The 26258-nt window shown below is 45.2% G+C and overlaps 1 protein-coding gene and 1 long non-coding RNA gene across 5 annotated transcripts in view; one reads left to right on the forward strand and one right to left on the reverse strand.

The window, feature by feature from the left end:
- Positions 1-1002: 1002 nt before the first annotated feature.
- RBM46 (RNA binding motif protein 46) overlaps positions 1003-26258 on the forward strand; it is a 41259-nt gene continuing 16003 nt past the window's right edge. For 2 of the 4 annotated variants that reach the window (XR_012904170.1, XR_012904171.1), the window contains exons 1-4: positions 1003-1777; positions 5440-5601; positions 10469-10936; positions 12240-13022. Coding sequence is in view for 2 of the 4 variants with exons in the window: in XM_075930098.1 (XP_075786213.1) it covers positions 5451-5601; positions 10469-10936; positions 12240-13022; positions 18291-18307 (1419 nt within the window). In the remaining 2 variants the exon portion in view is untranslated. Of the gene's footprint in view, positions 1778-5439; positions 5602-10468; positions 10937-12239; positions 13023-18290; positions 18357-26258 lie in introns of all 4 variants that reach the window. The other 2 variants (XM_075930098.1, XM_075930099.1) reach the window with 2 other exon arrangements.
- Positions 10055-12851, reverse strand: LOC142829605 (uncharacterized). Its single transcript, XR_012904174.1, has 3 exons — positions 12731-12851; positions 10446-10756; positions 10055-10312 (listed from the first exon to the last, which is right to left on the reverse strand). It is a non-coding gene; the product is annotated as an uncharacterized LOC142829605 (long non-coding RNA).

Raw genomic sequence — 26258 nt, forward strand, 5'->3', positions numbered from 1 at the left:
GGAAGTCAGTGTTCTTGCGGAAATTCAAGCGGCCAGTGTAGACAGCAGGCAAGTTTTTCCACAAAAGCAGCTGATTTTGCGGAAAAAACTTGCCAGTCTAGACACAGCCTAGTTGGGGAGTGCAGGGGGCAAACCAAACTGGACCTGCCCCAGACTGGGGACATGTACTGCTCTCCCAGCTGTGTCCACTGGAGCTACAGCAGTCATGGAAAGGCACTTCTCATCTGGCCCTAAGCCACTGCAGTGCAAGAGGGCTGAGGTTGTCCTCTCCCTGGAGCAGTCTGAATACCTGACCCCTCTTCTCCAGCCCCACCCCGAGAGCAATGATTTCAATGAAGCATAAACGTTTTCATTTTATTTTCCAAAAACCAAGAATTAAGGATCCAAGCAAAGCTTCTAGTTGAATATAATGCAGAGATACAATAATTTTAAATTTCTGTCTCCTATGATGTACCGATTTTGTAATTGTGGTGGTTATTAACTGGTACTAATGAGGTTACATAAAAAGGGCGGGGGAGGGAGGTTGGTAAATGTGTCTGCAATTTTGCTTCAGGTGACTTTACATTCGCTATATATGTGCTCTCGTTTTGCCGGGCTGGCTAAATCCGGATTAAGATGTGACAACCATCAAAACCATCACTGTGACATTTCCCCTCCGCAATGGTCTGACCTTTGGAGAAATCACATTTCTCCAACACTCCACGCCCATCCCCAGAGCTGCTGCACTAGATTAGCAAAGAGTGAAGCCACGTGACCAAAAGCAACATGCGGAGGCGCCCGCCTCTGCTTGGCTGGAGCGGAGGTGTCAGGGGATTTGCAGCCCTGGGGCCGGGATTCACGTGTGGCGCTGGGGCTCCAGCCTGGCTGGAACTTTTGTCAGCGCAAAGGTAAGAAGTGGCCCCCAGCCCCTTTTCAACGCCACTCTCATAAGGTAGCACCTCTCCCATTGGCTCCTTCATACCCTCCAGCTAATTGGCTGCACACCCTCCCGCCCTCAGCTTCGAAGGGGTTTAAGCGCTTTCCCCGCCTGCTCGGCTCTGCACGCGTTCTGATTGGTTGCCGTTTCCCGTCAATTGCTGTTAGGTGCCTGCCCCGGCGACTGCTCATTGGTGGCGCGCAGGCGACAGAGGGCGCCTCGCGCCGCGGAATAGGAAAGTCGGTTGTCGGGGTGGTGGAGCGGTATAACGCGCGCGCGTGAGGCGCGAAGTGCTCGCGCTGCCATTTCCCCTTCCCCAGCCCCGAGAGTCGCCGTTGGCGGTGAGACTCTGGCGGGGAGGGGCTGTTCAACGTTCCGCGTAACGGTCCCACCTCGTCGGGTGGGGCCGGGGAACTTCAGCCCGAAGTCTCTGAGCGGCTGCTGACGGGCGGCCCAGCGCGGCTGCGTGTCCGGAAGTCCCTGGGTAGAAGCGGGAGGGACGGGGAAGGGCTGTGGATGTGACTGTTGCTTCAGTGCCTCTAAGGCAGCTCCTAGAGACCCTCTCCCCTGCCATCTTTCACCCCCGGGACCCGCTCCCACCCCACACCTGCCCCTCCTGCTCCCTTCTAACAGCCTAGTATAGCACCGTGCCCCCAGCGCCCATGGCTTGCCGGCCGCGACCCCCCTCGCATCAAATACAGCGTGTCCCCTCCCCCCCACATAGGTCTTGATGTGCTCGGTTGTTTCTACAGATCCCTAAGCCCCTTCCTGCCAGCCTGTTGGACTGAGTGGAGAAGAGGAAAATCTAATCGGTCCCTGTGGTGTCCTGCCAGCAGCTGAGACCTGTGATTGCCAAGGCAGGTGGGCGCTTCTGAGTGATCGCTCTTCCTTCTGGGTACACGTGGCCTGCACACTGCCCACCAAGATAAAAGTAACCCAGGCGGCAGTGTCTACACTTAAAAAGCGTCAGCGCGCAGCCACTTGCTACCGCTATGGCTGGTTTCTCCCCTCACTGTAAATAATCTGCTGCCTTGGGAAGCAGTAGTGTACTTAAACTGATGGAAAAATTCTTCAGTAAACCTGGCACCATCCACACTGTGAGGGTTAGGTTGGCTTAATTATGTCAGGGGGCAGATGCCTATAGATGGAGCTATGCCACTGTACATTTTCAGTACAGACAAGTCCTAACTCACTCCGTGTGGCCAGTTGCAGTCATGCAAAATAACGTACCTATCTTTATGTGAGCCTAACATTTGCCTGCGCAATGTTGAAAAATGTAGATATGCAAGTTTGTACACATACTTACAAGTGGAGGCTACTTTGGAAATGATGCTCTTAATGTTAGTGGTGTTTGAAGTAATTCTCTTTTCTGTTGTTTTTTATTTTGATTTAAAAAAATACTGTTCCTGAAAAAAATCTTCATACAAAATGCATTCCTGAAATTATGAGGAATAATAAAGATCTAATTTATTTTATTTAATAGTTTTGCTTGGAGTGGTTTTATTTGCTTAAAATATTTTTGACTTAGACTTTTAAAATTGGATATTAAGCATGTCCACAGGTTTACTATGTTTATTCACTTGTGCAAGCATAGTTTATCGCTCTACTGGTTTGCTCATTTTAAACATTGCTGACATTAAATTTATAGTAGTGAAATTTTCAAACTTGACTTAGAAGTTTAAAGAAGGTCATATGAGTGTTTTTAAGTCTTAATTGTTAAATTCAACTCGAACTTTTCTTTAAAGATCAGTTGGAATTGAGCATGTTTTGAAACACTGTGGAGAAACCAAAGTCTTTTAGTTCAGTGATTCTCAACCAGCGGCCTAGGGCTTTCTGGGGCCCGCTGACAAGTTTGGGGGCCCACCAAGCAGGACCAGCATCTAACGTTTAATCAGTTAACCCATTTAACTGTTGAATTAGTTAACTTAATGTTTAACTGATTAACTAATTAAATGGGATTTTACATCCCTCATCTAAACTGAGTTAAGGTTATGCCATGACATGCTGACTTGAAATATTTATAATGATAGATACTAACCACACTTTTTTCAAACTTCGTTGATTTTTTTTCCTTACTAAGAACGCAAGTAGGTTACTTTTGAAGAAAGTGAGTAGTAATTAATGTTTGGAGGCAGCAAAATATATCCTTAGATTTAACAGAGGCTTTTCTAACTCCAGTCAGGCTGTACCTCACTATTGCCTCTTAGGGTATGTCTACACTGCAAAGGAAGATCGAAGATATAGTTAAGAACGCTAATTCGAAGTGAGAGGGGCACTCCGCTTGATGTCGGTAACCCTGATTTCACAAGGAGTAAGGGAAGTTGAAGGAAGAGTGTTGTTCCTTCAACTTCCTGCAGTTTAGATAGTGCTGAAAGCCAAGTTAAGGTACCTCGACTTCAGGTACTCAATTAACGTTATCTTAATTCAGCTTTGTCCTGCAGTGTAGATATACCCTAAGAACCTTCTTTCTAGTTTCCAGGCCTCAAGAAATACCACCTGGTTGTGAGCTAAGTCTCTTTTAATAGCTTTTAATGAAGAATATAAGTAAGGCTGTTTGCAATCCAGGATGGTATTACCAAAAAGATAATTCTTTAATTCATGCATATGTGCATACATGGAGCTTCATTACACTTCTGCACATAAACTGTCACACATCAGTGTCATGGTGTAATTTGTGACAGGCTCCAGTAAGGGTCCTAACTCAGATCTGCCTGGAAATAATTAAATCCTGAGAGGGTGGGTTGGTAACTAATTAGCTAATGAGACTGATAAAAGGGTTGTCAGAGTTGAGGCGGTTTCTAGAAACAGGAGTCCTCTGAGGACAGGAGTGTCCAGAAGAGTGGTGCAGGAGAGCTCACCAAAGCAAGGGCCTGGGAGCTTTTCTGAGGGATAGGGAACTGCCAAACAGTAGGAGGAAACTCAGCCTTATATGAACTATATATGCTGCCCTAGAGAAGAGCTTTAATGGACGGATCTCTGCAGATCCTGACTCTTAGTAGTGGCATGAGTCCTTATTCCAGGAAAGGTCTTGAACTGAGAAATCTGTTGGAGAGGGAATAAGGATGTTAAGGACTAGTTGACTATCCGATAAGCAAATGCTTATTGGATAGTCAGTCAACTAGTCAATTTACGCGCCCCCCCCTCCCCCGCTGCCTCTTATCAGAGAGAGGCAGCAAAAGGGAGGGAGAGGGGGTACTTCAAAGCGGCAGTGCCACACAGCTGAGCCCGGGATCATCTGAGCTGTGCTGCCCCTTTGAACGCCACTTCGGTGTTTCAAAGTGGCAGCACCGCGCGGAGCCTGGGATCAACTGCGGAATTCCCAGCTGGCCCCGGATTCTGGGGAAATGCTGCGCGGAACCTGTGGTCAGCTGGGGAGACCTCAGCTGGTCCCGGGCTCTGCATGGCATTTCAAATCGACAGCTCAACATGGAGCCCGGGGTCAGCAGAGACTCTGAATTCCCTGGTGAACCCAGGCTCCATGAGAGCGCTTCCCATTTGAAATGCACAAGAGCCCCTGCAGGGGAGTCTTGTACATTTCAAAACTGGCACACCTGTGTACAATCTGGAGTCAGCGGGACTTCCTGCTGGCCCTGGGCTGCAGGTGGAGTTCTGCATTCCTCCTTGGAAATGTACAAGAGCCCCAGCGAGGCTTCTGCATTTCAAAGGAGCAGTGCGGAAGTGCCTATTGACTAGTCGAGTAGTCGATGTAAATTAACCGATATTTAACATCCTTAAGAGGAATTGTGTATCCAGGTGGGAATGTATAAACTGCTACTTGAGTCTTAAGACTCTCTGGGGTGAATATTTACTTGTATTTTAATTGGGCTTTAGCTGAATAAGGTGAGGCCACATCTGGAGTATTGTGTCCAGTTCTGGGCCCCCCACTATAGAAAGGATGTGGATGAATTGGAGAGGGACCAGCAGAGGGCAACCAAAATGATTAGGGAGCTGGAGCACATGACCTATGAGGAGAGGTTGAAGGATTTGGTTTGTTTAGTCCGCAGAAGAGAAGAGTGAGGGGGGATTTGATAGCAGCCTTCAACTTCCTGAAGGGAGGTTCCAAAGAGGATGGAGAAAGGCTGTTCTCAGTAGTGACGGATGGCAGAACATGGATCAATGGTCTCAAGTTACAGTGGGGGAGGTCTAGGTTAGATATTAGGAAAAACAGTTTCACTAGGAGGGTGGGGAAGTATTGGAATGGATTACCTAGGGAGGTGGTGGAATCTCCATCTGTAGAGGTTTTTAAGTCTCGACTTGACAAAGCCCTAGCTAGGTTGACTTAGTTTGGATTGGGCCAGCTTTGGGCAGGGGGATGGACTTGATGTCTTCCTGAGGTCTCTTCCAGCTCTATGATTCTATGAATAAATTAGATCCCTTAGCGTATTATTCCTGACATAAGGCCTTTTCATGAGGTAGAAGTTAAAATAACTTATGGTGGTGTTTTTCTGGCTTTTGGTAGCTATTGTATATGAGTAACTTTGGAATTCTGTATTGTGAAATTTTATTCTAATGTTTTGTTGAAGATATTGCAAATATGCATGATGAAAGTACAGATGTAACAAATGGATGCAGCAAAGTTCGAACTGGTACTCAAAATGAGGCTGCCTTACTAGCTTTGATGGAAAAGACTGGCTACAGCATGGTTCAAGAAAATGGACAAAGAAAATTTGGTGGTCCTCCACCAGGTGAGCATTTGTTTGAAATGATAAAAGTATAAGGTGAAGTTCTGCCTTTATTTGCATCCAGCATGCCATTGAAATTGACAGCAAAGAAAACAAAGAATTGAAAATACATTGTATTGCCCTGCTGGGTAAAGTAAGCCCATGCCGTGCCCCTTCCACCTAAAGCCACACTTTTCCTGTGAGACCACTCCTCTTCAACAACCTCCCCTCTCAGCTAAGCCCCTCCCAGTACCAGCCCTCAAGCCTTGTCCTCCCCAGCCACCTGGAGGGCCAAGGCTGCAGCCCTTCCTGGCTTCCGGGGAGCTGGGCTGCCAAACCTCAGGCCCAATTCCTTCCCTTCCCTACATTACTCTCCACTCATGGTTAAGGGCTTTCCCTTCACCCCTTGTGGTTCTTATCATGCAGACAGAAACCAGATTATCAGAAATTGTAAGTGTGGGCAGTGTGATGTTTATTGTGATTAACTATATCTGTTGCTCTGTATACCATAGAGCCTAACCTGACCCCTTTATTCCCACTTCCTCTTCCTCCTTAGGAAGCTTAATTATACTATCGTGAACACCCCTTGTCTCACCCCAACATTTTATGGTTTTATTCTGTATTGGAGGGTTTTGAGTTTGGGGGCTTCAGTACCACTCTACTTTGTATCCCATGAGAGGGATAAGAAGCAGGGATGTCAGTGTGTAGACAACTACATGATTAACGGATAAGCCTGGGTTTATTGGTTAATCTTGTCAACTACATGCATTTCTGCACTCTCCCTTGCTGTCTCTGTATCAGAGGCAGCAAGATGGGGGGGGAGGAGTGGGAGCCAATGCTGTGGGGAGCTGATTGAAAGCTGGCTGCACATGGACATGGGATCTACCTGTCCCCTGTCTGATAGAGACAGCAGCACGGGGGGGGGGGGGGGGAGCTGATATGCGCAGGGAGCCAGTTTTTAAGCAGATCTCTGCACATGCCAGCTCCATGAACATGGCCTCCTACAGAGGCAGCAGTGGAGAGGGCAGGCAGGAGATGGTGCTGGGGGGACCTGGCTTAAAGCCTTCCCTTGCCTACATTACCTATCAGAGGCAGCAGCTTTGGGGACAGGGAAGCAACAGTACAGGGTGGCAGGTGGGAGCTAGTCTGCGCAGGAAGCCAGTTTTTAAAACCAGCTCTCCTTGCAGACTGGCTTCCACCAGCCACCCCGTGCTGTTGCCTCTGATAGAGAGGCAGCAGCGCGTGGTGGCAGGGAGCTGCCTGAGAGTTGGGCTGCGATTGCACTGGCTGCCAGCCTTGCCCTTGGGGACTATCAAATAGTTGTGTAACTGCCAAAATTTGATGCAGTTACACTAATATTCAATTATGTGCTAACTAACATCCCTAGTAAGAGGTCAGGTTATGTTTCAGCCAAGATCACCTTTTATCTTGCCTCTCCTGAATTTTTGCTTGACCTTGTTTAGAGATAGGAGTTAAAGCAGTCTTTGGGTATTCACTCTTATATTAAACTTCTAGCATACCCAGTAAGACTTTAATTCTCTTGCTTCTCATTGTGCTATAAACCTTATTGGGTAGGCAGAAACAACGCACAGTGTTTTTGTTCACATATTAGACCATAAAAATATTTTAAAACCCCCCAAATTTAGCTCAAGGTAAGAGCTGCCTATATACTAACATATATGTGCAGTGTGACTGAGGTAACATGGAAAAAGACACTTTAACTTGTATAATTTCTTGAATTGAGTGCTTTATTGCCTTATGTAATATAACAATAATGGAGTTATTTATTTTATAATTTTCTTTTTGTTCTGGCCTGGAAAAATCAATGAGTATATTACGTTTGCTGGCAGTTCAGGGCTGTGAATAGTTTGTCTTGCTTTTTTGGAGTTAATACATGTTATTTTAATAACCGTTTTTTTGTTTAAGATTACACTTAGCATTCTGGGTACCATGCACGGCACGGTCAGTTTTACACATATGATTTTAATTTTGAATCAGTTTTCCTCAAATTGAATTGGAGCTTTAAGTCACCTTGAGATTTACAGCCATTTTGAATTGATATTTCACACTTTTGAAGTTATGAATACAGAATTTCTGATTGTAATATTCCATTTGGATAATTCAAGATAAGCTCTATGAATTTCACTGAGACTTAAAATTATTTTTATGCTGAATAAAATAATTAAATATTAAGCACAAATGATTTTATTCATAAAATTACATGAACTGCATTTATATGCTCCAAAGCCATTGCAGGTCACTTTTGCAAGTCTCGGTAGTTTTGGGCTTAATTCTACTTCAGTGTTAATTCATAGGTAGATAGCTAGCTAACTTTTCTTGAGTTAACTGAGCTAAAATGAGAGCAGTTATGCTGAAAAAGATCACTTGAGCAACCTAAAGTGTATGTGTCGCTCTGTAGAATAGCTGAGGTATTTACTGTAAGGGTATTTAGATGCTGCAAATGCCGAGCTTAGTAATTCCTAAATACCTTTAAAAAGCTGGACCTGAGACCCTATTGCATTACTAGGTCAAGCATCAGCAGTACTTGCGCTTCAGTTCTCCTTCCCCCAACACCTTAATAGGCTAGCAAGTTTGAGCTTAAACCAGAGATCGGCAACCTTTCAGAAGTGGTGTGCCAAGATTTAATTTATTCATTTATATTTACAGATCTGTATGCCAAGGGGAAGGGCAGGGGCAGGCTGGGTACAGTGATAATATTTTCAGAACCAGCCGCAGCTAGGGAGAATGATTTAATTTAAATTATTAAACAGATTCAGCATGTTAACTTTCTCATGTTAGTTTATCAAACTTAATTTTAAATAAAGTAAAATATTAATTTATGTCCAATGTTAAAGGTTTCAATGTTTTCTTTCTTTATGGCAGATGTGGCAAACTTTTTTGGGAGTTGGTGGCCACTGATGCACAGAAAAATCACTTGGGGACAACACAAGTGAGAAGGGGGGAAAAAAAACTCTGCAAAACCCCCCAACCCTTACTGATGTGGCCCATAACTGAAACACCTCACTCCTTTGGCTTTCCAGCCCCACGGGGTGAGGGGAAGGTACAGGGCTTCCCATAGGCCAGATTTACTTTTCTGAGGTGCCAGAGTTAATTGATTTTATGGACCCCTTAGTTTCTGGGATGGGGACAAAAATGAGGGGTTCAGTGTGCTGGACAGGGCTGCCAATGTGTAGGATAGGTAAGGGGTGTAGGATCTGGGCAGAGGGGAAGAGGTTGCAAGAAGGGGAAGAGATTGTGAGGTCTGGGTGGGAGGTAGGATGCAGAAGTAGGGTGGGAGTAGGGTCAGGAGGGAGGGTGTCAGAGCAAGCTGGGGATGTGGGGTCTTGGTGGGGGGAGAGAAGTGAGTGAGAGGGATTGGAGTGTGGGGGTCTGGGCATGAGGGGGGACACTTACCTGGCTTTGTGCCCCCATGCAGTGGGGAAAGCCTCAGGACAGCACACTGCTGTTCCCTCAGCAGAATGGGAAGGGGGACAGAGCCCGCCCCCCCCTCCACGCAACAGGGATCCCAGTGCAGTGGGGGGGTGTGAAGAAACCCCGACCTTCACTGCCAGACCCGGCTCACTGATGCTCCCCCAGTGGGGCAGTACACGGAGCACATCTGCTGATCCCGAGTGTGCCCCGCCCCACAGCACCTCAGCCAGCCTCTGTGTGGCCCTTGCCGGGTCTGAACCAGTAGCTCCAGGGCACAGAGATCTGGGAGCAGCTCTGCCGGGTTTTATCTTGGGCTCGCCCTCCCCCCCCTTCTCTGGTAGCAGCAGCAGCTGCTGCTGTACCAACAAGTGGCCTGGAGGAGGAGGTGGCACCCAGATCAGCACCACACATGCCAGAGGTAGTCCCATGGGGAGAGGGAAGGGGCTGCACTGCCTGTGGTGGTGGTGTAGTGGGTGGTAGAGTGACTGGAAAATGCGCGACACCGGAAGCCAGCTTGGATGCCCACTGGTAAAGCTCCAATGGAGTTACCTACACAGTCTGCTAGAGTAAGGGAGGAGTCTGTTCCTTATGGGGTGCAGCAATGTCAGTGCACGGAGCCATTTCTCAGTCATTGCTTCCCCTCAAGCCAGTGTCCCCATCAAATAGTGAAATATTCGGTGGGGCTTTCCGGGACATTTCACTACTTGATGGGACATCAGAAGAGAGTATTTAAAATCATATTTTAAAATCGGAAATGCCCTTATGGTCGGCATTACGGATCTGGCGGGGAGGTTCATGTACCAGTGAAAATTGGCTTGTGTGCCACTTACGACACACATGCTGTAGGTTACTGACCCCTAGCTTTACTATCACTTTCAAATGGAGACTTGTGTGTATGCACTAAGGATGTTAAAATGCCGATGATTAGCTAATCGAGTAGTCGTTGGAATTTTCATCAACTACTCAATTAGTTAATACAGGAGAGCAGTCACTACACCCACTGTGGCTCTGCAGTTCAAATGGAATAGGACCCGGGCTGTTGCCTGGCTCCTAATCCAATTAAACTACAGAGCTGCAGCAGGGTTAGCTGCCCAGTGAGGTGGGAGCCGGGACTAAACAGTCCCCCACTTGTACCACCCTAGGAGCTAGCCCGCTGCAATCACTTGACATTTTCAGCAGTTAAATGTTTACACATGGGCAGGGGGGAGCAGCTCTTCTAATTGCTTTATTGTAAATTAGTAAAAATTCTTATTAAAAAAAAAAAAGCGCCAAAATGCTGGATGGGGTTGTCTTGTTTTCAGAGCTGTAGGGAGTCAAGAAAAGATAACATAAATCAACACAATAATTTTCTAACAGCATTATCAATAAATCAAATGTGCTTACAAATCTGAAAAAATACTGTTTGAGAAAGTTTCTGGTTATGGTTTCATACTTACTTGTTGCTGGACAATTTTTTAAGGTTGGGAAGGTCCTCCCCCACCTCGTGGCTGTGAAGTTTTTGTGGGAAAGATTCCTCGTGATATGTATGAAGATGAATTAGTTCCTGTTTTTGAGAGAGCTGGGAAGATTTATGAATTCAGGCTGATGATGGAATTTAGTGGCGAGAATCGAGGATATGCTTTTGTGATGTACACAACCAAAGAAGAAGCCCAGCTGGCGATCAGGATCCTTAATAATTATGAAATTCGTCCAGGAAAATTTATTGGTGTCTGTGTAAGCTTAGACAACTGCAGGTTATTTATAGGAGCTATTCCAAAAGAGAAAAAGAAGGAAGAAATCTTGGATGAAATGAAGAAAGTTACAGAAGGAGTGGTTGATGTTATTGTTTATCCAAGTGCTACTGACAAAACTAAAAATCGTGGCTTTGCCTTTGTAGAATATGAATCTCACAGGGCTGCCGCTATGGCTAGAAGAAAACTAATCCCAGGTAAGGTTTTAATTGTATTATTAAATGTGAAATTTAAAAACTAAAGCATTTATAATAGATAGCTACTTTTAGATCTGTACTTACACTACCTTTTATCTTACTCAGTTGATTTCAATAGGATTGGTACACATGTAGTTATCCTGAATAGGATTATTTTTTTAATTGAGGCCACTAATTACAGAGACAGGGGAAGGGATGAATACACTGGAATTAAGTAAGGCAGAGAGAGCAAAAGAAGAGTTGGAAGGAAAAGGAGAGATGGGATCAGGGGAAGCAGAGTTGGAGAAACAAAGGCAAAAAACCGAATACCACCAAAAGACAGGGCATGAAATCCTGGCTCCATTGAAATGGTTGATAGAACTCTTAGGGCTCATCTAGACTATGCTAAAGTATGGAAAGAGGATATGCAAAGAGGAATTTGCATATCTTCTTCCGATCTCACTTTCAAACGCAGAGCTTTCAAAAGTGAAAATAGTCAAGACACTTTTTTTTCAGCAGCCTCCCCCCCCTTTTTTTTGAAAAGCCGCTCTACCTCAAAAAATGAGATTTACGTGGCTTTTTGAAAAAGGGGGGGGGGTTGCCAAAAAAAGCCTCCAGATTACTTTCACTTTTGAAAGTTCTGCTTTCGAAAGTGAGATTCATAGGAATTTGCATATCCTCTTTTGACATTTTAGCATAGTCTAGATGAGCCCTTATTGGCTTCACCCAAAATCTATTATTGGTAGCAGACAAGAAGCATTGACTTCATCTAAGCCCTTGAAAATAAATAGAAGGAATAGTAAGGCACACTCACCACATGTAAGAAAAAATGTAGAGCACTCAGATTTCATCTTGATAAAAATATAACATGCTTTATCACCTTAACTAAATTTCTTTTAATATATGTGGAGAAAATGAATTAACACACATTGCATATTGTCCTTCCCCCAAAAGTGTGACTATTTTAAAAGTACATTGTCACCAACTAGTAATTTTTTAACTGCTTGAAATTAAACAGATTTCACAAAAACAATCATCTTTAGCAAAACTGGTACTGGTTGTGGCTGAAGCAGACAGTACTTATTTAAACATACATTTTGCTATAGAATTTTTTTTACAAAGCTTAATTTTCTAGCTATGACTTTGTTTAGCTAAGTGAATGCAAATAAAACATTTAATAGTTGTTTGTTTCAGAATTAGTACTAAAAGTAACAGTTTTGTTTTGCTGTTTTGGTTTCTGGAATTGTTTGAATAATACTTATCACTTAGCTATCTTTTTTCAGCATGATGCATTTTACTTAAGTCTAACACTTCTTTGTTCTAGGAACATTCCAACTATGGGGACATACTATTCAAGTAGATTGGGCAGACCCAGAGAAAGAAGTTGATGAAGAAACAATGCAGAGAGTTAAAGTGTTGTATGTAAGAAACTTAATGATCTCTACTACAGAGGATGCAATTAAGGCTGAATTTAACAAATTCAAGCCAGGAGCAGTTGAACGTGTAAAGAAACTGAGAGACTATGCTTTTGTTCATTTTTTCAACCGAGAGGATGCAGTTGCAGCCATGTCAATTATGAATGGAAAATGTATTGATGGTGCTAGTATTGAGGTAACACTGGCAAAACCTGTAAACAAAGAAAGCACTTGGAGACAGCATCTGAATGGTCAAATTAGTCCTAATTCTGAAAATCTTCTAGTTTTTGCTAACAAGGAAGATGGCCATCAAAAATCATTAGGAAAATCAGCAAATCTTTCAATTCGCCTTAATGGTCAGCAGAGTCCAAGCCCCCCTGAAATTGAAAGGTGTACTTACCCGTTTTTTCCAGGCACAAAGCTTACTCCAATTAGCATGTATTCTTTAAAATCCAATCATTTCAGTTCTGCAGTAATGCATTTGGATTATTACTGCAACAAAAACAACTGGGCACCACCAGAATATTATTTATATTCAACAACAAGTCAGGATGGTAAAGTACTCTTGGTATACAAAATAGTTATTCCTACTATTGCAAATGGATCCCAGAGTTATTTTATGCCAGACAAACTCTGCACAACATTAGAAGATGCAAAGGAATTGGCAGCCCAGTTTACATTGCTACATTTAGGTAAGTTTAACAATTGTTTTAATTAGTTCTTAAGAATTGAAACCAAAGAAAATTACTTAAAATTAGTTCTGTGTATATGTAACCTACATATTTGCTGACTGTGGTCTAAGTGCATCTTTTCACTATTCTCAGCTGACCATTCTAGAATTTTAGTGTGGTGTCACTGTTGATCATCATAAATAAGAAGCCCAACACTAAGGCAGTGATTCTCAAATTGCAGTCCGCAGATCCTTAGTGGTGGTCCACTAATGGCTGCTGTACAGGTGGGCCGTGGCTTGAGACTCAGCCTCCTCCTCTTCCCTGTAGTGAGGAGCTTGCACTGGTGTGCTAGCCCCACAGCCTGCAAGTGAGGTTGGAGCAGGAAGCTCCGTGCACTGCTGTTCCCCTTCCCCCTAACTGGAGAAACGACAGTGAACAAATGTACTGCCTGAAAGTTTTCCCCGCTGCTCCCATTGGCCAGAATTGCAGTCAGTGGCAGCAGTGGGGGTGGTGTCTGAGAGCAGCTGGGGAGCGTGAAGCCAGGTAAGCACACCATTATCCCCTTCACATCCTCTCCCCTTGTTGAGCCCCCACTTTCCCAGCTTTCTCCAGCACCGTTCCTCCTGGCCAGACATCTAATTCCCAGCTTGCTTCTGCGCCTTCCCTTGCCTCCTGCACCCTTCCTCGTGACCAAACACCTTACCACCAACCCACACTTGCACCCTCTCTCCTAGCCAGAACCTCCCCCTCCCACTCCCAGCCTGCTCCAGCCTGCTCCAGCATCTTATCTCCCATTCAGACTCTCCCACCCTAACCACCATCCCTATGCCACTCCCTGACAGCCCTCTCCCACACACTGATCCCCCTCAGTTTTGTCCCCGCCCATCAGTTTTGGCCATCTAGGGAGGCTCTCAAAATCTACTAGCCCCAGAACCCCAAAAGAGTTAATCTGGCCTGTGGGAAGCCGTGAACCTCAGTCCTCCCTGTTTCTCCCTGCCCTGCTGCTGTGGTGCTGGATATGGGAGTGAGGTATCTCTTTTGGGGGCTACATTGGTGAGGGTTGAGAGGGTGATTTTGAGGTTTTTTGTCTTTCACTTTTGTGTGGCCCCAAACTGATTTTTTTTTTCCTGTGGATCAGTGACCCCAACCCAAAAAAGGTTCCCCCCTCCTGCCATAAATAAACAGAATGCTGAAACCTTTTGTTTTGGACATATATTCATATTTTATTTTATTTAAAACAAAGTTTTGTAAACTTAACATGATAAACAGATTAAGCACTGTAACTTTAATTATTTTGATTTTGAGTAAAAATAATTCCTTTCTTCTCAGTTATATATGTCCCCTTATGTTATAGCTGCATATTTAAGTTTTGATGTTCCAGTAGACTTATGTGAATAATTAAGTATTTAAGTTATATAGATCAGGGGTTCCCAAACTTTATTACACGGGGACCCCTGCATTTTGAATTTGCCTACACTCGCCAAGGATTGCTTAAAATGGAGAGAAGTCCTACACAGTGGCCTCCTGCATTTTGAATTTGCCTACCAAAAAATCTGAGAAGGAGGAGAAGAGATACAGGAGAAAAGGGAGACTGGCTTCTAGTCATGGTCAACAGCCTCCTGCTAGAGGAGGCTAGAATCATCTGTCCTCTGTGTAATAGAACTTGTGGTTCAAAAATCAGCCTTATAAGTCACCTGAGGATCAACATCTCTCATGGAAGATGATCATATTCAGCAACAAGTGATCACCCATCATCATCAGTGTAAATAGAGTTTTATTGTTAGTGTTTATTTAGTATTATCATTAGATAGTGGGGAGGAATGTGGTCCTCCCTGTCTTGGGGGCTGGGGCATGCCTTGGTCCCAAGGTTTCAAGCCATGTGCTTCTTGTCAGAACTTTATACCCTTGGAAGATCCTCTCGAATCTTGCTTTAAGTTCTTGGACAAAGGACATCAAACAAACAAGTGGGTTTTTATCCCAGAACTAAAGAAGAAAAGGACTTGAGGCTTAAACTCTTCCTGATGGAGTCAGACACAGCTGGGCTTTAATCTCCCCCCTTTTCCTCCTCCCTGTCCATAGGTCCTGGTTAACCAGTTAAACGTAACATTTATTTGGTTAACCTTTTTAAATGGGATTTTACATCTCTACTTTCTATCCATCTTATAGTACATTAATCCAAGCCATACTTCTTTAACTTGCTGGCAAGAATACTATGGGAAACAAGTATCAGAGGAATAGCCATATTAGTCTGAATCTGCAAGAACAACGAAAAGTCCTGTGACACCTTATAGACTAACAGATTTATTGAAGCATAAGCTTTTGTGGGCATAGACCCACTTCGTCAGATGCATGTAGTGGAAATTCCAGAGGCAGGTATAAATATACAGGCATAAGAAAAGAGTTCCAGTCAAGAGTAAGGCTAGAGATTACTCTTGACTGGAACTCTTTTCTTATGCCTGTATATTTATACCTGCCTCTGGAATTTCCACTACATGCATCTGACGAAGTGGGTCTTTGCCCACGAAAGCTTATGCTCCAATAAATCTGTTAGTCTATAAGGTGTCACAGGGCTTTTCATTGTTCTATGGGAGATGATATCAAAAGCGTTGGAAAAGTCAAGGTATGTCACACCCACCACTTTTACCGTATCCACAGAACTAGTTGTGTCATCATAGAAGGTAATCAATAGAGCCTGTCAAATCCATAGATATCTGCTTTATATCCACGGGTATCCGCATCCGTGGATGTGGAAATCCTTGATTGATATTTGTTGATGTGGATACAAAATTGTGTATCTGTGCAGGGCTGTAGTAATCAGGTTGGTAAGGCATGACTTGCCCTTGGGGCATGCATGTTGACAGTTCCTGATCACCTTTCTCTCCTCCAACTGTTTCAAAATTAATTTCTTGAGGACTTGCTCCATGATTTTTCCAGGGACTGAGGTTAGGTTGACCTGTCTCTAATTCCCCAGGTCCTCTTCCTTTCCGTTTTTGAAGATGTTCACTACATTTGCCCTTTCCCAATTGTCTGGGAGACCCTCAATCCCCAAAAGTTTTTAGAAATAATGGCCAATGGCACTGAAGTCACATCAGCCAACTCTCAACACCCTCAGATTCACTTGATCTGGCATATCCAGCTTTTCTAATTTTTTTTCTACATAAACTGCATATTCAGCTCTTCTAAATATTCCTTTGTTAAGGAATAGAGAGAGAGAACATGTAAACACTAGACAAGATTCTTATTTTGACCAGGGTCGTCAGGAACAAATCAGGGAAGGAATTGTAGCTGAGTGAAAAATGCCTTCTCTTGCTGTGGAGGGGAAATAATCTGCTACTTCGCTTTTATGCCAGGAATATGTTGCAGCTGCATAAGGGAGTGCTTTGTTCCCATATTCCCTTGTTTGGCCACTTTGGATGACATGTTTTTCCTGTTGTAGATTGGTGACTTGAATAAATTATCAAAATAAAATTGGCAGATGTAGTTCATATTCTTTTTTTCCTCTCCAGTCTCTCTCTTCATGTCATTTTGTTTGACCAGAAAGACGCATGTTTGCCTTTCTTTGTGCTAGTTTCGATCTTAATGTGTGTTGATAGTCCATTCTTATATTCCTCTCTCAGTATAGCTCTTTTTTTCCCCAACAAAAAGCCTTTGGACTACTGTTTCTTAAATGTAAAGATGTGGTCCAACCATTTTCTTAGGACTTTCTGTACTTACCTGGTAATTGATGCACCAGAGCTTGATCTTCTGGGCTTCGATTTAGCAGGCCCAGTAAAGGCCCACTAAATCAAATGCAGATGGAGGAGTAAGGGGAAATTGTTGGGAGAGTTTCTCCTGTCGACCTCCTGCAGTGGGGCCAGCACAGAAATTAGATTTAAGGTACGTCTACTCCAGCTAGGCGATGCTTGTGGCTGGAGTTGCGTATCTTAAATCAAATTTCTCCCCTGACCTTCAGGCTTAGTCTACACTTTACAGCTTTTAAGTGACAGGACATTGCCACTTGTCAGGGCAAAACGGGGTGGTGGTGAGGATGGTGCCCTTTTTTAAGTATCTGTGAAGGAAAAAAGTTTTGTCCTTCAATTGGTAGTATAGACAAAGCTTAAGACATTTCCAGCTAGAAGGGATCTTCTAGTCTTCCTTTCTGCTTAGGCCATAGAATTTCAACAAACAAAATCTTAATTGCCTCCATTTGACCACTGATCTGCTGTTGAGGTAATTTCATACTCTGATTTCTTTTTGTCTTCTACATCTACGAAATATTCATTAGGCCTTGAGACACACAACCACTGTTCCAGAAAATCTCAAATGTGTTTTTTATAGCATGAACCGCATATTAACAAAGATATTTTCATGTAGTCTATCATAGAATCCAAGAACTGGAAGGGACTTTGAGAGGTCATCGAATCCAGTCCCCTGCCCTTATCAACTTGCTCTTAAATATCACCAGTGATGGAGATTTCACAACCTCCCTAGACAATTTATTCCAGTGTTTAACTGCCCTGACAGGAAGTTTTTCGTAATGTCCAGCCCAAACCTCCCTTACTGCAGTTTCCCTTTCCTTCTGAATTATGCGGATTATTAATAATGCTTATTTATTATAGTGCTTTTTATAAGTAGATCTTGAAGCATTTCACAACCTTTTAAATGTATTTAATCTTACAACACTCCGAGAGTTAGGGAAGCATTATTTATCCCCATTTTAAAGGTGGGGAACTGTGGCAGAGAGGGGCTTAGTGATTTGCCCAGGATCACACAGGAAGTCCATAGCAGAGCAGGGAACTGAATCTGGGTGTCACCCATTCTAAGCCCATGACCTAGCCCCTGGACAGTCCTTTTATGTCACACTTAAAATTGCACAGTATCCCCATGGCCATTGCTTATGAGGAAAATTAATACTTTACCAGTGTTTTTTAGTGAGTTTTTTAGCTGCAAACAAGGAGAGCTTGCACCATGTGACCAGCTACTTTATCACAAGCTACCAAGTGATTCATAAACTGTTGTTTGAAACCCTATTTTATTAGCTTCCTCAGTATGCAGAAATGTAATGCCTGAAAACAACATAGTGTTCTTTTAGAGTAAGTATTTTGTCAGGTTTCAACTGAACTTGAAGCATATTTGATTAGATTTTTGGAAATTGATTAAGTATACTTTACACCTTTTTGACAAGTGTCTGTGGCAATCACCTGTACTAGATAGGGAAGTTCTTAAATTGGTCACTATTTCTAGAAGGTTAAAATGTCATGTCTTGTAGCTCACCCTAGATATGCTCATGGTTTTTTTTCCTCTGTTTAGTTGCTGCCCTATATTAGTAGTGATTGCCAGCTGAGAATTCATCAGTTCTGTAATAGTACACTAAAGGTGAATAAAAATGATTTTATATATACTATATTAAATCTACAAATCCCAATCATCGCAAAAAATCATTAGTGCGTTTAGCTGTCAATCATTGGGATACAGAAACAAAATTAACAGATATTCCCTTTTTTCTGTTTGTGATTATTTTGAAATAAAACTGTAATCCATTTCTTCTGTAAGCAGAAAAGTTATAAAAAGTATCATGGTCTTGACGCTGCTTATATGGTTTTAATATCACACTTAATCAGCATTATTGTAGTGTCATGAATACAAATAGAAACATTTTGAGAGTAGCTGAATGTGACAGACAGCTTGTCATGTTAACTTAAAGGTTCAGAGCTGCCAGCATGGTAAGGCCCTTGTGCACTGCACTTCGGGCATCATTTGACATAAAACCAGATAAAGTGGCATGGGGAAGAATACTTCAGTGTAATGGTGATCCTGTGTTTCTGTTGAGTTGACAATTCACTCTTATGTCACACATCTCTCTCCTGCTGGCATGACAGAGAAGAAAACTGGCTGGAATGCTCCTATACCAGGGGTTGGCAACCGATGGCACGTGCCATCAGTTGCACAGGAGCTGATTTTCATTGGCATGTGGGTGGGAACTCAGTCCTGCCCTTCCCACCTACCCTGCACATCAGGGAGCCTGCACTGCCACTTTAGCCTCACATTTGGCCTGTGCAGGCAGAGCATTCAGCTGATTGGCAGGGCCAGGACGCTGTCAAGCAGCTGCTAAATGGAGCTGCTCCATACTTGAAGGGGAGCAGCAAGATAAGGATGTGTTAATGGCTTAGATCACGGGTGGGAAATAATTTTGGGCCAGGGGCCACTTCAAAAATTTTTGAAGTGCCCCCTGGCATTCGGAAAGGGTGGAGCCTAAATCGGAAGGGAGGGAGCCAGGATGCTTCTGGGCTAACCCACCCCCAGACTGATTGGTCTGGGGGATGGGGAAGCCCCTTTGCCCCCTTCTCTCCCCCCCGTCCCACTAGGCACCCATTCCCCTGGCAGAGCAGGAAGAGGCTTCCCATGCTCCCCCCACCCCCAGGCCAATCATGGCCTAGGGGTGGGGGAGTGCAATATGCCTCCTCCTGCCCTGCGAGGAACATGTGGCACTTTGAAGTGCCGCACACTCCTCACAGGGCCGGGGCAGGGTGAAGGAGGCTTCACACAGCTCCCCTGTCCCCAGGCCCTGTTTGGCCTGAGGGCAGGGGAGCGCAAAGCCTCCTCCCGCCCTACCCATGCCCTGCGAGGCGCACACTGCACTTCAGAGTGCCATGTGCTCCTTACAGGGCGGGAGGAGGCTTTGCATGTTCTCCCTCCCCTCCCCCCCAGGCCAATCAGGGGCTGGGGTGGGGAACCTGTGTGAAGCTTCCTTCTCCCTGCCCCCGCGCCGTGCTCCTTGTAGCACTTTGAGATACCGTGTGCTCCTTGCAGGGGCAGGACGAAGTTGCGTGCGCTCCCCTGCTCCCAGGCCCTAATTGGCCTGGGGATGGGGGAGTGGTAGGGCCTTTGCAGGCCCGATCAACTTGCTTGGCTGGCCGGATTTGGCCCGCAGAGGCCCTTTTGCCCATCCCTGGCTTAGATTAAGAAACACCTAAAGAGACAGGTGTCTAATGGAAATTGCGTTTATTTTCATTTGCCTTTTAATGGGAGTGAGACATCTGGGTTTTCTGGAGTGCAAAGCAGGTTAGGCATGTATCTGCATCTTCGGGTGCCCAAATACCTGTGTATATCTGGATCTAGATCTAAAAAACAAAGCTAAAGGCTCTGATGGGAATTGTCAACAAGAGCATAACTCATGATTTTCCCTTGTGTTACCAGAACTGGCGGAAATATGATGACCTATTTTCAGAGGGGAAAAACAAAGTATGAATTCATTTTCATTTTAAAGTGTGCCAAATGGACCCAATTTTATTTTCCCCCTTTTTCAAAATGTCCTACGTCTCTTCTATTTCTTCCCACTCCCCGAAAAAGTTAGTGAAATTTTTCCTTTACAAAAAGCGCCTCCAAAAACTGGTGCTAACTAGTTATAAAAGGTTTTGAAGTTTGAGTTTGTGAAAATACATGACATTTTTTACACAAGAGGAACCATTTTGACAATGTTGACAGTTTGGGATGAGACAGGTTTGTTTTAGAAAAGAGTCCTTTCCTGCTCCCTGAAAGAAAAAATACTAAAAATTGGAACCAGCTCAGTATTACACTCAGACACTTGGGTGCAACTTCAGCTTCCCTAATTGCTACCAGGAGGTGTGTGTGCTCTACACCTTATTGCAGCGAGTTTTTAACTGCAGTGCAAACCTACCCTCAACACATTAACTCAGCTAAAGGTAGTGTGTGTATGTCTCCTTGAACTGTAACTTAGACCTCCACCTGTAGTGTAGATGTACCTTTATGGACTTATCTGAGCTCACTCAAGAAGTCTGTGATGGAGCAAGCATTAAGCCTGTGTATCCCAAAGTAAGAAAGAAAAAGATTCTAACAGAATTTTTTTGGAGTGTTGTAGATATCTAAAACTCTGATCTTAGTGATTTAAAAAAAAAACTTGTTACTAAAATGGTCAGATCTGTATCTTTATTTATTAATTAAGCTGCTGTAAGTAGGACTATTATTGATATTTAAAAAGTATTGATGGCACACAGACCTGTAAATAGAAGTGAAATAAGTTAAATCTCGGCATACTACAGGCAGTCCCCGGGTTACGTACAAGATAGGGACTGTAGGTTTGTTCTTAAGTTGAATTTGTATGTAAGTCGGAACTGGTACATATTGTAGGGGAAACTCTAGCCAAACATTTCTCCAGAGCTCACTTTTATTCTCCCACACCTCACTTCCCTCAGTCCTTTATTTTCAAGTTGAGGTGTCTGCTGAGAAAAGCCGCTCCGCGTCTCCCTGGTCTGCTGGGGGGAGGGGCTAGCTTCGCGTCTCCTTGGTCTGCTGGGGGGAAGCAGCTAGTGCGGGGTTGCCTCACCCCGTTTGTAAGTAGGGATCCGATGTAAGTCGGATCCATGTAACCCGGGGACTGCCGGTACTTCTAAAAGGTTGCTGACCCCTGTCCTATACTATTCCAAACCTGTTTACTTTCAGAATGCTTTTGCTGGTACAGCATAGGGGAACTGGTCTGCCAACAAAAGTCTGGAGAAGTCCTAAGATGAGATTTAGCTATTTGCACAACTACCCTTGACTTGATGTGTATGCTTTTGCATATACTGTAAGAAGAGATTGTCTAATATCTCTAATTTTACATTAGTCAATGTAGAAATCTCAGTTTCTCCCATAAGCAGGAGTAGTATTCTTAGATATTTTGGAGTCCACCTAGGAAGACTTTTGTACAAAAACCCAAAAGTGTAAATCAGAATTTTTAAAAAATCTAATGGTGCATACAATATATTTTTAAAAATATATGCTGAAAAAGTAATCAAAAGTTGTTGCATTCTTTGTAAAGTTAAAGCCTGGAACAAAACAGCCAATGAAACTATATGGCTACGTCTACACTTCCCTCTCTCGGTCAAAAAAATATGCAAATGAGGCGAAGCGTGGAATATCGCTCATTTGCAAGACGCTTTTGCGCAAAAAGGAGCCTAATTAATTATGCAAATGCAGTGCAGCAATATTCCACGCTTCACCTTATTTGCATATTTTTTTGTGCTAGAGAGAGGGCATACTGCTCTTACCACCTGCCTCTCAGCTGTTCTCCCGTCAACTCCATTGTACATAGTTGCGTTCACCTAAAAAAAAAAAAAAAAAAAAAGGTATAAAGAGAAAAGAAACAAAGACAACAGAACAGAGACATTATCACTAACTTACCAACATTTAAACAACTACCGGTGTGGAGCCGATTGCTCCTGCCCTTGAGCCGCCAGAGCAGAGCAATCCAGAGGCTAACGCTTCAGCGCATGCTGCCAGACAACCACCGCGGAGCCCTGCCCCTCTCCTATCTCCGTGCCGCAGCTGCTTTCGCTCCTGCCTCCTCTCCCCGGCACCGTCCTCTCCTCTGCCTGCGCTGCGATCTTCACGCTGGTCAACTCACTGGTATGGTCTCCCCATGCCTCCTCCAGATTGCCTTCTCTGTTTCTAGCTGCTGCATCTTCTTATCGCAGGCACTACTACAGGCAGCTCTCTGCTTCTCCTGCTTCCTCCAGGGCATCAGACATCCGCTCTTGTTTGCCCTGTTCCCTGTACCACTATCAATATTACAGCTGCTCTAACTACCATGATGACCGTTCACCACGACATGGCACACACTACCGCAGCGACTGCTACTCCTGAGATTCGCGCAGTGGGTATTCTTGCCGATCACGATCCGCCTTTGACTATGCTTCACGCAGGCGCTCTCCAACTCCGGCTCCCCTTACTCCTCCGCACCATTCACCATCACCATCTCACCATCCATCAGAGCCGGAACATACCCTCTTTGCGGACCAACCTTCGGGGACTTCCATCCCAGACTTGTCCAGACCAGATGAGGCAGTCACGCCGGGCGACAGCTCTCCACCAGATGACCTCCGTCAGTTTCAAGAGTTGTGTAAGCGAGTAGCTATCACATAAGAGATCCTGCTGCAGGAATTCAAGGACAAGCAACACAAGCTTTTCAGGAATCTCCAACCGCAGCATAGGTCATGCCTGGCCATTCCTCTTGACGAAGGCATCCTAGAACTGGTTAATGAAGTGTGGCATGCTCCAGCGTCGGCTCTTCCGACCAACAAACGGGCCGACAGGAAATATTTCGTACCACCAAAGGGCATGGAATTCCTCTTTGCCCATCCACAGGCTAACTCCTTAGTAGTCGACGCAGCTCAACAGAGGTCTAGAGCCCCACACCTCAGACAACAGGCTCCGATAAGGACGTAAAGAGACTTGACCTCCTGGGCAGGAAGGTCTACACTTCAGCAACACTACTCCTCAGAATCGCCAATTACTCGGCACATCTCTCCAATCATACCTTTGATATGTTTTCACGCCTTACCCCCCTCATGGATCATCTCCCTGATTCTAAGAAATCGATCCTGAGGTCAGTAATCCAGCACATCAGCGAGAACGTCCCTCCAAATAGCCATGGACGTCGCTGACACTGCTGCTTGCTCTACTGCTACTGCCATCGTTATGCGCAGAGCTTCTTTCCTTCAAGCGGCGGGAGTTCTAAAGGAACTACAGGTCAAAGTCGAGGACTTACCCTTCAACAAGGATATGCTATTTGTAGAGACCACGGATTCAATCTTACACTCCTCTAAAGGCTCCCGAACAACCTTGTGAACTCTGGGGATGTACACCCCCCCCTTTAAGAGACGCCGGTACTCACCGTACCAGCACAGATATGACTACTCCTACATCAGACATCAGTGGCAGCAACAACACCAGCAACAGAGGTGTTTGACAACCAACGCTCTCGCCAGAGGCCTCAGTGATGCTGAAACCCAAACGGCAGGACAAACATGCCTCCCAACAACAAGCAACAAGTTTGATGCATTGGTCAGGGGCGAGCAGTCACAGGCAGTATCATGAATTGTATGACCCAGTTCTTTTGCCACTGGCTGAGGCCCTTTCTACATCAGTGGGCAAAAATCACTACGGACAGATGCGTCCTCGAGATTTGTTCAGTCTGGCTACCCTGTCCCTTTCATAGCCATCCCACCAACCACCCGTCCCACTCCGTCCGTCTTCAGGGACCCCTCTGTCGAGACCCTCCTCCGACTAGAAGTCGACCTCCTTCTTTCTCTGGGTGCCATAGAGCCAGTCCCAAAAGATTTCAGGAACAGGGGCTTTTACTCACATTATTTTCTCACCCAGAAGAGGTCCAGAGGTTGGCGCCCCGTCCTAGATCTCTGCCGTTTGAACAAATATCTCAAGAAACGATTCAAAATGATGACTTTATCTGCCATAATCCCTGCGTTAGAGCCACAGGACTGGTTTGCCGCCCTCGACCTCCAGGACACCTATTTCCAAGTCCCTGTCCATCCAGCTCACAGGAGGTTCTTGCACTTCGTCGTGGCAAAGGACCACTTCCAATACAAGGTCCTCCCCTTTGGGCTATCGTCAGCCCCCCAGGGTGTTTTCAAAGGTTCTATCCGTGGTCACGGCCTTCCGCCAACGCCAAGGGGTACTTATCTTCCCTTACCTGGACAATTGCCTACCCAAGGTCCCTTCTGCACATGAGGTCTCCCAGATGGTTCACCTCACTAGGCAAGTCTTTCAATCGCTCGGACTCCTCAATGAGCAAAAGTCCGTTTTGCGCCCCACTCAGAACATCAAGTTCATTGGGTCCTGCCTGGACTCACTTGCCGGCAGAGCATTCCTACCCTTATAGAGGTTTCAAGCCATCCAAGACCTCATTCACACCATCACAGTCAGCCCTACCGTTCCACTCATCACATGCCTCAGACTGATAGGCCATATGGCCGCCACAACATAAGTGGTGAAATACGCCAGACTACACCTGCGCGCCCTTCAGTACTGGCTGACTCTTGTATACGACCACACCAGATACTGTCTCCACAGGCTGGTAACGCCGCTACCTGGCGTTCTCCAATCACTCCTATGGTGGACCAGCCACACAAACCTGCTGTCAGGTATACCTTTCCATTGGCAGGAGTCACACCACCAAATCATAACGGATGCCCCCCTACTAGGCTGGGAGGCTCACATGGGCTCCCTCTCAGTCCAAGGCCAATGGTTCCCACAAGAAGCATGCCTACACATAAACCTTCTAGAGCTACGTGCCATTTTCAACGCATGCAAATCCTTCCTCATCTACATTCGAAACACCATGGTGAGGATATTCACGGACAACATCACAGCCATGTATTACGTGAATCGCCAAAGCGGTGCTCGCTCCCGTTCCCCATGCATGGAAGCCATCTGCTTTTGGAACTGATGCATTCGCCACGGAATAACACCTACAGCATCCTACTTACCTGGCACCACAAATGTGATGGCAGATTTCCTGAGCAGACACTTCCATGTGAAGCACGAATGGGAAATGCACGATGGCGTCCTATGCGAGATCTTCCAACCTTGGGGTACTCCGCGAGTGGACCTCTTTGCAACTCCCCCCAATACAAAATGCTGCAAATACTGCACCAGGGCGAGCCTAGGCCGCACATCCCTGGGGGACTCCTTCCTTACAACTTGGCGCGGACCTCTCCTCTATGCATTCCCTCCCCCCCCCATACCTCTGATCCCCAAAGTCCTTCAGAAGCTGAAGGTGGACAGGGCAACGCTAATCCTCATAGCCCCGGGCTGGCCTCGCCAGCACTGGTTTCCCTTCCTCCACCGTCTCTCCGCGTGTACACCGGATCCGCCTTCTGCCTCTCCACAGTCTCCTTACACAAGACCGAGGATGCCTGAAACACCCCCAGATACAAATGCTGAACCTAACAGCATGGTTCCTAACTGGCTGACTCCATTCAAATCCCTCTGCTCCATTCCAGTCCAACACGTCCTAGTACACAGACGACAAACCACGAGAAAAACTTACCTTCACAAGTGGCGCAGATTCTCCTCCTGGTGTACCTCAAACCACCACGATCTGACACGTCCGTCGATCCCCTCCGTACTGGACTACGCGTTGTACCTAAAGAACAAAGGCCTCACGTTAGCCTCCATCAGGGTGCACCTCACAGCAATTTCAGCATTCACATCACCGATAGATGGCGTTTCAGTCTTCGCCCATCCTACTACTAAGAGATTTCTCAAGGGCCTTACCAACATGGCCCCACCGCATGATCAAGTCTCACTGGTGTGGATCCTGGATGTAGTCCTCGACGCCCTAATGAGGCCACCGTTGGAGGCTCTGGCAACTGTGTCCTTGCATTTCCTCACTTTGAAAACCGTTTTCCTTCTTGCCATAACATCGGCACGCAGAGTGAGCGAGCTTTCTGTCGTGATGGCCACGCCACCATATATAAG

The sequence above is a fragment of the Pelodiscus sinensis genome, chromosome 5, assembly GCF_049634645.1.
Source record: "Pelodiscus sinensis isolate JC-2024 chromosome 5, ASM4963464v1, whole genome shotgun sequence".
In the NCBI taxonomy this organism is placed as follows: domain Eukaryota; kingdom Metazoa; phylum Chordata; order Testudines; family Trionychidae; genus Pelodiscus; species Pelodiscus sinensis.